Source organism: Ctenopharyngodon idella, chromosome 20, assembly GCF_019924925.1.
Source record: "Ctenopharyngodon idella isolate HZGC_01 chromosome 20, HZGC01, whole genome shotgun sequence".
Classification (NCBI taxonomy): Eukaryota; Metazoa; Chordata; class Actinopteri; order Cypriniformes; family Xenocyprididae; genus Ctenopharyngodon; species Ctenopharyngodon idella.
Genome location: NC_067239.1, coordinates 28,534,842 through 28,546,853, shown reverse-complemented (window position 1 = coordinate 28,546,853; position 12,012 = coordinate 28,534,842). Strand labels below are relative to the sequence as shown.

Sequence of the window (12,012 nt, the reverse complement as noted above, 5' to 3'; positions counted from 1 at the left end):
ACTTGTCTCTGATTCTTACTCAAACCAGATTGTCACCTTTTGAACTGTTTGCATAATGAAATAATGAAAATGTCCACTCTCTAAAAAATTCTGTGTTAAAAACAACCCAAGTTGGGTTGAAAATGGACAAACCCAGCAATTGGGTTGTTTTAAACCAGCGGTTGGGCTAAATATTTGCCCAACCTGCTGGGTAGTTTTATTTAACTCAACTATTGTTTTAAAATTACTGTATTTCTTGCTTAAAATGAACCCAAAGTATGTTGGAAATTAATACTTATTAATAAATGTTCATTTTTTTAACATATTAAGTTTAATGAATAACAATTAAACAATAAAAGCAATAAATTGCTTAATAATAAATGTTCACCTTTTGATTATTACTGTTGCCTCTAGTAATTATGTGTCTGATTTATAATTTTGCAACCTATTTTGAGTTCATTTTAAGCCAGACATACAGTCATTTTTAAACAATAGTTGGGTTAAATAAAACTGCCCAGCACGTTGGGCAAACATTTAACCCAATCACTGGGTTTGTCCATTTTCAACCCAACTTGGATTGTTTTTAACCCAGCATTTTTTAGGGTGCAGTATTGCATAAAGTAACCAAACTTTTATAGGTCTATGCAACAGCATATTGTTATATCATGACTTTTAAAGAGAACTTCATCCATGGTTTATTTTTTGGTTTCAAATAATGTATTCCCAGATGCACACTGAATGAAGATCATATATTTTTTTCATGATAAATACACATCATTTACAAATAAAGTGGTTATGCAATAAATACATCATAAAAATCTGAGCATTATACTTCATGTGCAATTGCACTCATTTTGAAATGTACATGGGACAGAAAAAAACATCTTCAAAGCCACTGGAAAAAGCAAGCACTCTCATTAAAATATTTATTTTCCCATTTTTTTCAGTCAACATAAATATATTCATATATATTTCTTTTCTTCCTCCAAAATAGCTCTTTGAATGTTCTTTTGTATAAATAAAAGTCTTCATTGGGGAGATGTAGTTCTCATCGGCACCCACAGCCCTCCACCACCATGTCCTGATAGTTTTTAAGAATGACTTTCTCGTACTCGTCCAGGTACAGCAGCGATATGGGGCTGAGCTCTGTCGGGACGCAGCAGGCTCGGGGAATGTTGGAATTGACCTGAGTTCACCAGCGTTTGGACGATGGCGTGATTGGTGGAGTTCAGGTGGTCCGACAGAGGGAAGGGACACTCGCCGTGGCAGTAGAAAGCGTGGTAGCCGGGCGGCGCCACGATCCACTCATTCCAGCCAACATCGCTGAAGTCCACGTAGAGAGCGTGCCGCCTACAGTTTGTGCGCCGGTGCTGCTTTCTGTGCTGCTTCGGCCCTCGCCGTGCCTGCCGCTTCTCTCGGTTCGAATGCAGGACAGCCGAGCCTTGACCGTCGTGGCTGTAGGTCACCAGAAGCGGTCGGGCCTGCGCCCACGAGTCCTCGTCTGTGTGAAGGGAGCGGCTGACCCTCACGTGCCTCCTCCGGTTCCTCTCGGCCTCCTCGGATCCTTCCGGCTCCTCAGGATGGAGCACTTCCACCAAGAGCCCGTGGTTGTGCTGGGATTCACGGGCCCAGCGAGCCACGGCCGAGCCCACGTCAAAGCTTTCCCAGCGCGTGTGAGAGTCCTGCACCAATCGGGTGTCGAGAAGTCTGGTAAGAGGCTCTTTGGAGGGGGCCAGCGCTGGCCTGAACACCTCGTAAATGTTAATTCGGTGGAAGCCACCTGCACCGGCGTCACTGAGAACCTGGTCCCTGAAAACACGCAGCTCCGCGGCCGTGATCAGCTCCTCGACGGGAACAGAGGTAAGGTTGAAGAAAAACTGCTGTGTTGTTTTTCCTTTCAGGCTGGACAGTGCCTCAAAAGACTCTGGAACGACAGAAGAAAGAGTCCATTAAGAATCATGTCAACAAAAGAATACTGTTCGATTCTGTCAGGAGATGTGAACTGTACACTTCTTCAGGCTGAAACCTGACATTTCTGCTTTGACTTTGGATTTTCCACTCAGCATTTTCTTGTCTGGCTTGAGCGAGAGATTATACGGTAGAACCAGGTGTTAAAATGAAAGGCTAGCTGCGAGCGTGGGGCTGTTTGTGTGGCTGTAGAGTGACAACATTCTCTTGTTTCCAAGTCTTTATTGAATAAAGGTTGCAATCAGCAAAGGAACAGCTACTCCTACGACTCAATGCCCTAAAATAAAACGCTCTTAGACCAAAGAGCTCGCTTAATCTCTTTTGAAAAGAAACGTTTTGGAAATTCCATTCCCAATAATCCAACCTATCTGCTTCATAATCACAAAGAGCCTACAGAAGATAAGCACGCTTTATTTGATGTGGGAAAGCCCAGCTCTTTCTTTCCCTCATTCTGTCTGTCTTTCTTCACCTTTTCCTTTTTCTCCCAGTCAATCCGTCTTGAGGGGGAGTGACTGCGAACATGTCGGGGCTTGTCGAAAGCAGTTAGCCACAGTTATGAGCGTATTGACATTCCTAATTTCTGTTTGTATGTTATGCCAAAACAGCAAGTCGTACATTTATGACGGCTACCTTCAAAACTGACTGCGTATCACGGCTAAGAATCTCTCAAAAGAACTGACGTCAAATAAAAGTTATTTCAGCAGCTCCGTATAATTACATAATTTTGCCTCAAAAACTTTTTGAGGGATGTAATAAAGTTCCTGTTAGATCCTCAACCACTGAGTTCACCAAATTTAGACAATGAGAAAAGCCTGAGGCTTAGGAGGTGCTCAATTACTACAGAGTGCACAAGAAAAGTCTCATTTGGAATAAACAGGGAAAACACTTAATGCAAACGCTTAAATTGTTTGTTTCAATGTGAGCACACAAACAGCATCCTTGTTTGCAGTGTGTCAGCTCAACCACTGGATGTCATCCATCCGAATCTGTGCCATTTTACAGGGCCGCCTAAAAAGCCTGTAATGACTCTCGTATGGATCCCTCCCCCTCTCTTTACCACAGTACAGCGAGTTTTTCCTCTGTTGCCATGAAACTTAAGTGAAATGTTTCTAAATTGTGTGCTATAGTTTATGTTGACCTCTAAACAGACTCCAGAAAGAAGCCTTTCATGAACAAGGCCAGTGACATTCACAGGCTCAAATCTTCCAGAGCAAGAGAGGGCATGTTTCTCGATTGTTTAAATCAGATAACACGCCAAAAGAGACTTAATTGACATGCCACCTGATCACACTCGGGTTGATTTCATTATAAAAAAAACAGATTCTGTTTCTAGTGAATTTAAATCTGACCATTCAACAAGGCCACCCACAATCCTCCGACTGGCTCAAGCAGTTAGGCTAGAATTACTCGGGCATGTGATAAAGAGTTGAGCAAAGCTAAACACACACGCACACAATATCTCTATGAAAGGTGGTGCAAAAACAAGCCCCCCCTCCCTGCCCCCCATTGATGGCTCGAAAACATCAATGTCAGAACTTGATGGAGAACAGCAAAACTAACAGCCTCTGCACAAATACCATCCTGGATTTCCTCATAAGGCTTGTTACTGTAATCTGTGGATTCTTGGAAAATAACTAGTGCATGAACTCCACACCTTGTCTGGAAAACTACTCTAAGTGCACTCAAACACCTATCAATTATTTGCAGTAAAGTCACCATTAGGATGCAATTTTTTGCTTCTTTAATAATAGTGAGAGCTGTTTGTGGAATGTCAATAGTTTCCAAATGGTTGCATCACATCATTCCTTAGAATTTTAGAATGTTCTGGGAATAAACAAAGCCTCAAACTGAAAATTTGAATTTTCGCATTTTAATTTCTGTAAAAAAAAAAAAAAAAAAAAGAATTGTTGGTTTAACTTAAAAAAGAAAGTTACCTGGTTGACTTAAAACTTTGAGTTCACTGAAATTAAAAATTTGAGTTAATACAACTGAAGGCGATTGGTATAATCAACAGAAACTCAAAATATTATGTTATCTGAACCACATTAACCATTTAAGTTGATTTGACAGAAGAAAAAATGTTGTGATAACAAATCATGAAACTTATTTTTTACAGTGAAGTAGACTGCACAAAAAAATTAGGCCTCACCTTCGTGATGAAAACTTCGTATTGTGTTTGCTCTGCTGGCTGCCCGTTCCACGTGCTTTCCCATAGTGCTCCTCGGGCGCCGGATGTTCGTGTCATCGTTTTCAGAGTGCATATAATACAAGTCCAGCATATACTGAGGGACCACCGCTGATTTGCTTGGCGTGGGTCTTCGCTTCAGTCCGAACATGTTGAGCAGCCGTAGCTCGAACTCGTTCAGGAAGTTTATATCTGAGCGCTCCGGTGTGTGTCTCCCCGAATCGCTGTATTTCCGTCGGTCGATCTCGGGAATGAGTCCAGCGGCACCTCCCAGCAACACCTGACCGAGCAACAGCACCGTGAGAGCGCGGACCACAGCGACCATGATCAGTCAGTTCCTGTGAAGAGGGAATACAAATTAGTCCTATCAAATTGATAAACGAGTTTATTTTTATTGCATCTTAGGCAAAGAACATTCTTCTTACCATCAACCATTTTCATGGTTAAAATTTTTTTTTTTACAGCATTATGTCATTCCACAAAGAACTTTTAGAAATTGCACTGCAAACAACACACAGATCTCAAGAAACCTGTACAGTAAAAAAATGATTCAATACGAGAAGATGAACCTCAAGTCCTTCAAAGAACCATTAAATAGCTTTATTTTTAAGAGTATACAGTACATTCCTGATAACTACAGCCCCCCTGGAGCAATCTGGTGTTAAGTGGCTTGCTCAATGGCACAATAGCTCATAGATCACCCATAGATGGGTTCAAACCTTCAATCACTCATAGAAGTTTAAGGCTTGTTTGGTTATTATGGAATACCTGTTCCTTTAAGTCCTAAAAACACTTTTGACTACCAGCCCAGAGCTTCAACCACATATGCATGGAAAAGATCCCTGGCCACATTCAACCTGCGGCTGCTTCAAACCACAGACATATCTAGATCTTTTGGAGATGTCTGTGAGGCGATGAACATGCACACACACAAAAAGATTAAGAATAATATGCCTGCCGCAGGCTATAATAAGAGATTGATCTACAGTGAAAGCATGAGACTCCAAAGAGGATGTCAGACAAATGGGATGAAACAGGAAAGAGTGAATCAAAAGAAATCGAAAGAAGGGAGACATGAAGACAGCAGACATGGAGTCTGCAATTAAAGGGAGATAAGAGAGCAGTGTCTGGGTGGGGGTCTGCCTTTAGATCATGAAAGGAAAGTCTTCAAAAGGACTGAATGTCTAGCAAAAGACAAGGCAAAAGCGAGGCAGAGTTGTGAGGCTACAGGTGGTAGATCTTACGCAAAAACAACTCAAGCAACAAAGACGACAAAGAGATCTGATGATAAGGAACCAGAGAAGTGTTTTCTTTTCATTTGCGCATAACTCCTGACCTTGCAGACTACGTGTATGCACTTATATAAGGTGATATACGATGCATTAAGTTATAGAAATGTCAGCATTGGTTTTAAAACACTCGCGCTGTTTGCAAAACCTAATATCAAATAAATAATTTGTAGCGTTACCGAAGGAGGAAGCGCTGTGGCCGGTCTGCGTTCCCGTCGTCTGTTAAGTTCCTCATGAATTCGTGTTTTAATCCACAAGCGATTTTTTTTATCCCACGACAGAGAGTCGCCGCAGCTCAGGTCGCCTCTTCTTGTTCATACTTGTGCAACACTTCAAACTAGACTGTACTAAACTCTAACGAAGAGCGCAAACGCTTAGGTCAAAGAAAGCAGCAATCCCAAAAGTGACAGCCCGAGATCGCAGATTCCTGAATTTGTCATTTTTTGTTTAAAACAAAAAAAAAAAACTGATCAGCAGAAGTTTTTGAAGACAGCTTGGAGACTCATCTCTGCGTGCACCACGCGCCTCGTCTGTGCCATTGATTGGAGCGCTTCGCTCACTGAGCGCGAGGCTTTTTGTTGTCTGGTGATGTCACACAATGACTGTCATCATTCAAGTCCATTGAAACGCGGCGCGTTCTCTCCATTCAAACGTTTGAACATGCCCACATTGTGCGTGTTGATGGATAGAATTTGTCTTCCCACATATTCTGTGTGTTCTACACCGTAAACATGTTAGTAATTTTAACGGGAAAACAATGTAAATATTATACAGTTAAAACGCGTTGCCTAATTACAAAGTTATACTAAATACAGTAAAAAATAATATTAGATTTTGAAATGGGGGTTTTCCAACTTTAAACGCTCCAAATTATGATGAACCTTTATTATAATATAAAAGCATCTGCATTTGTATGTATGAATAGCCGTTTACAATGTGATGTAAACATGCTGTAAAAAAATCGACATTTAAGTTTGTCATTGCAATATTAAACCAAAAGAAATTCTTGGAAAATATTTGTTGTTTCAAGCTGACAGTGTTTGTGAATATTCTTTTAGATGTATAAACCTGACGAGAGACATTTTTATATAATGTTTTAATATGTATTTCTATTTCATATATTCACACTAGTTTTTTCCACTGCAGCTTTACAGAAAATATTGCCTGAGGGAGGTAGTGGCCCTTTATGGCCCCCTGGGAGTCCCCGGTCCCCAGTTTATTTTTAAACCCCAATGTTAAAGGTAAATAGTCTAAAACTATATATTACTTAATATTTTACAGACATTTTGATTAATCAAACTTTATGATGTCAAAACACTCCCACCTTTCCCTAATAAAGTATAAAGGCAACTGTGTTTTCATTTATAAAAATCCATTTATAATGTGTGAATATAGAAAAAATAGTAAACGTGATGTAAAAAATAAATAAATAATTGACATTTATTTTGATATTGCAATATAAAACCATTCTTAAAATATTTATTTTGTTTGTAATTGGCAGTTTTGACAAATACTTTTATTTATGAGATACATAAACCTGAAGAGAAACTTTTCATATATAATTTCTATATCACTACTTTACATATTTCTACACTTTTTCCAAAGCAGCTATATAGGAAAGTGCCTAAAGGCGACAGTGGCCACTCGCTAGAAAAATACAAGATAGCACCCCTCTACGACCCCCTGGGAGTCCCTGTCCCCCAGTATTAACACCCCACCCCTGCGTTATTAGAAAATAGGTGTAATTGTACTGTAAAATTGTGTAAAAGTATAAATCACTTTATATTTTAGATCTATCTGTCTATCTATCTGCCTGTCTGTCTGTATGTGCATAAGCCTACACGAAATAAAACTTCTTAAATCACAAACAGTTCACACCACCAAGGTGGGAATTACAGTTAGGAGCAGACAAGGTTCTGGAGAAGTGTTTCTTCTCTATTTAAATAACAATGAACTGTGTGTATCGATTGGTGAGGGGTTAAAAGGTTTCTATAACGCAACAGTGTGTTTGTTTTGCATAAATAAGGTGTACTTTTTCTCTTTAATCCACAGGTAATATACTTTATTATAAAAAAAAGTTAATGCCTTTTGAAGCATGACATGACATTAACCCTCAGCCATGCCAGGAAGATTCCTTTGGCCATTCATGAAGAAGGTAAATCCCTGGTTATCATTGATCAAGATGTGTTAATGGCTGGATTAAATCTTGTTTTACAACTGGATTATACTCATTAACAAGAGTTTGCAAATGCAGTGCCCTTTGCTCTTTCAGACCAAGGGGGTTTAAAAGTGACCTCGCCTGGCACTCCTCTCCTGAATGGGGAGAGCAGCAGCCATGAAGCAGCCCAAACATTTTTATTTTTAATCTAGATTTTATTTATGCTATGTTTATATACCTTAATTGGCTATAAAATATTGTTTTGTGCTCCATAGAGAAGGACAGGTGACTCTATTGAGGGGCATAAACTTGCCATGGAGGTCAGATGTCACAGCTGAGGAAAGTCAGACTGAAACCATTACTATTAGACAAATCCATGGACGTCTGCTTAGTCAACAGCACGTATGTAGAAGAAATCCGCATATGAAAACCCCTCATTGGTTCCAGGTATTCATTTCAATTATGTGTTGATGGCAAGTTTGTTTTGACAAAAGCAACTGGGCCATTGAGATGGGAGAGACAGCAGTAGATTAAACCCCATTGAGATCAAAAGATATCTTTGTGTGCTTCCAAGACAATAACATCTTATGAGGGATAATCCCTGGATCATCCACTTAGCAATTAAAATACACTGATGCATTCCATTCCTTAGGTGATACTGGTCTCTACCAGTCCCGGCCAGTAAAAGTGAGTTTGGTGCACAAATCAGATGATCACTTAAAAGATTACAGATAGCTTTGGGAGCGCTCGTTTAATAAGGAATATGTAGCCTGTTAAAGTTACAATAAAAATCCTTTACACGCTTTTATTCTCATTTGCCGCTCCCCTAACATTCGCCTTGTTGACAAAACAGTTGGTCATGAACATAGTGCTCTAAGCTCAGCATTGGCCAAAGGTGCTTTAGATTCAGGGATAACACTTCACAATGCATGTTAAGTAGCCTTAATTGCTCAAAACAAGAGGACCGCGGAGAGTGAAAAGAATGTTTATCTTTGCCTTATTGTCTACCGGTGAGGGCGAGCAGATTGTGTCCACAGGGTCTGCTGGAGTTTGTGTGCTTCAATTTTATCCCAATGCCCCATTAAAAAAAAACCTAAATTCATTATCTAATGAATTGATGGCTGATCTAATTATTCTCTGATTGGATGAAATGTTATCTTTTAAATTCCATCTCATTATTTGCTCAAAGTTATCTGTTTAGTTCTCCAAATGGTAGATCGCTGCAGCCTGTGGGTAAAAATTCCGGTCTGATGCTTGCTTTCCTGGGAATGACATCATGGAGGCTCTCATTTAAATGGCAAATGAAGAATTGACCTGTATGAAATATTCGGCTTTCAGGGGCTTTATACTGCTTGCGGAATCTTTGATCCGTATGGAAGAGCAACAACCTCTGACTTTTCTTGCATCAAACTTTCCTATGAACTGAAAATTGTTGCATTTGTCTGGAAAGTCAATTTATTGACCTTTACATTCATGCATTTAGCAGACGGTTTAGCTTAAGCGAAGAAGAACAAATGCAATTTCATCAAAAAACCAACCATTCATTGTTCAGACAATGAATTGTTCAATTCCGTCATATTGATGCTGAAGCAACAATGAAAGCCACCATAAAGCTGTATTTGAGAAAAAAATACGAATGGCTATAATATTAGACTATCTGTATACTAAGAATATATTCTTAATAATCAGTATTTAATAGACGTTTTATTTACTAAATTGATTAAATGTTATATTTAAAGATGATGTGTGTAATTTTTAAGCCACTAAGGGATCGGCAAATAAAATTATGGTTTCCAAACAGGTTTCCCTAACATCCTTTGTCTTCAATTAGTCGGAAAACTGATAGCCCCGCCCCAAGTTCACACCATTGGTTGAGCCTATAAATGCCTTACTTATTTTTGTCTACTTAAAGGGATAGTTCATCCAAAAACTGAAATTTCTGTCATTAATTACTCACCCTCATGTCGTTCCAAACCCGCAAGACCTTTGTTCATATTCAGAACACAAATTAAGATATTTTTAAAGGGTTAGTTCACCCAAAAATTAAAATTATGTCATTAATTACTCACCCTCATGTCGTTCTACACCCGTAAGACCTTCGACTGTTCGGAGCGCCAAAGTCATGTGATTTCAGTAAATGAGGCTTCGTTAAGTCATAAGTGTTTTGCAATTTCAATAATTCACCTGATTTCAGCAGTTTGATATGTGATCCGAACCACTGATTTGAAACAAATGATTCGTAAAGCTTCGAAGCTTCATGAAGCAGTGTTTTGAAATCGCCCATCACTAGATATTGTTGAAAAGTCATTTTGTTTTTTTGGCGCACAAAATGTATTCTTGTCGCTTTATAATATTAAGGTTAACCACTGTAGTCACATGAACTCTTTAGTACCTTTTTGGACATCTCAAAGTGTTAATTATCTTGCTGGCAATAGAGGCCTCACTGAGCCATCAGATTTTATCAAAAATATCTTAATTTGTGTTCTGAAGATGAACGAAGGTCTTACGGGTGTGGAATGACATGAGGGTGAGTAATTAAGCTAGAGGTAGTTTAACTTAAAAATTACACACATCAACTTTTTTTTGCTTGTTTAGCATTACAAATATGCATGTGGAACATCAGCTCTTACGCTTTTTATTTACTGTCTGTTGTTGGTCACCTTAGTTCTGACCCTAAAGAAAGCCCAGACAATTTAAGCTTGGCAACCCCAAACTCAGAACAACAGTCAAAGAATTTTGGTTTCCTAACCATCACAGCTCTTTCAATATACACAAAGCTGCATGCAGAACGAAATATGAGAATTCCACCCACAAATCCTCTTGACTCCATCCCAAACCTCCGTGAGTGTAGAACATGGGGTTTTGTCAGTCATCTGTCTGCATGGATGAATCAAGCAGCATGTTATTGAGCGCTCCGGCTAACCGATGAAGAGCAGCCGTCATTAAGGAGCATCAAAGTGCCAGAGCGTCTCTCCTGTGTCCTCCAACGGAGCTGAGTGGAGCTTCTGTCATCACCTGCATTCCATGGGTCTGTCTGGGAAAAGGCATGGAGATGACTCTGCAGATTGAGACCCTTACATTGTGCTAACAGTTGTTTGGCAGAATGCTACACTACACATTCCACTGGCCATCGGACGCGCTTTAGTTGTGTTCTCTTAAACCCTGTCCTGGACCACCCCCTAGAGTGTTTGCAATGATGGTTAGAATCCCACTAATAGCAAATGTGATAATGTGCTGTTGTTGTTTTCATCTTGTATTGCTTCAAGCTTAAAGGAACACTCCACTTTTTTTGAAAATAGGCTCATTTTCCAACTCCCCTAGAGTTAAACAGTTGAGTTTTACCATTTTCGAATCCATTCAGCCGATCTCCAAGTCTGGCGGTACCACTTTTAGCATAGCTTAGCATAGTTCATTGAATCTGATTTGAAAAATATTGAAACTCTTTGGTCATTTTTTAACGAGATGCTAACGGTCTAATCAGATTCAATGAACTATGCTAAGCTATGCTAAAAGTGGTACCGCCAGACCCGGAGATCGGCTGAATGGATTCGAAAACGGTAAAACTCAATTGTTAGGCTCATTTTCCAACTCCCCTAGAGTTAGAAAATGAGCCTATTTTCATAAAAAGTGGAGTGTTCCTTTAACGTCATATCAAAACTGACTCTGTTTACTTTAGTAATACATTCTCAGTATTTTGATAATGCACATTATTAATGCTTGTCTTCGTAATCCTACGGCATCACCAAGCCCACCACTCATATATTCCACTTTTTTTCACAATTTAATCATTTCTGATAGATAAATCCCAATTTGATATAAATATGCCCCATATATACATTTGAAGTGGATCAAAAAAGTTAATCAAAGTTGCCCTAAGAACTAAGCTGTTCTAAGAAGAAAGTTTTAGGACAACTTTGATGAAAGGTTTTGATCCACTTCAAATGCTGACTACTGATTTTATATATATATATATATATATATATATATATACACACACACATAATATAAATATATATATAAAACCAATGACTGTTTCATAATTTTGTTCTGGATATAATGAGGATGTTGAAATATATCCCACATGCTTTTCAGGTTGAAGCTCTCTGAACTCTTTGAACTATAGATAAATTCTCTGTACTTTGCAGAGTTATATTGATGGGTTTATTGGACAATATAGGGCTATATTTAGTAATGGAAATCCTTCTAAGACAAGACAGCAATAATAGAAATATTAAAATGGATAGTGACTGTCTGTCTAAGGACAAAAGACAGGCTGTAGTAAAGTTCAAGGAAATTATTAAACAGGTGCGGGTTAGACACAAGCTTTCATCACAGTTTTACTCACTTCCAAGAAAATGTATCATGTTTAAATGTTTTATAGAGAAGGCAATTTCATAATATTGGAGTAAAAGTTGTTTTGTAGTTCTCTTCAC

The 12,012-nt window shown here is 38.9% G+C and overlaps 1 protein-coding gene across 1 annotated transcript; it reads right to left on the bottom strand.

The window, feature by feature from the left end:
* Window positions 1-714: 714 nt before the first annotated feature.
* bmp2b (bone morphogenetic protein 2b) lies at window positions 715-5,984 on the bottom strand. The gene is given in 4 exon segments (XM_051876301.1): window positions 715-1,165; window positions 1,167-1,903; window positions 4,097-4,470; window positions 5,601-5,984. Coding segments are annotated over 3 exon segments (1,236 nt in total). The 5' UTR covers window positions 4,458-4,470; window positions 5,601-5,984; the 3' UTR covers window positions 715-1,027.
* Between the last annotated feature and the right edge of the window lie 6,028 nt (window positions 5,985-12,012).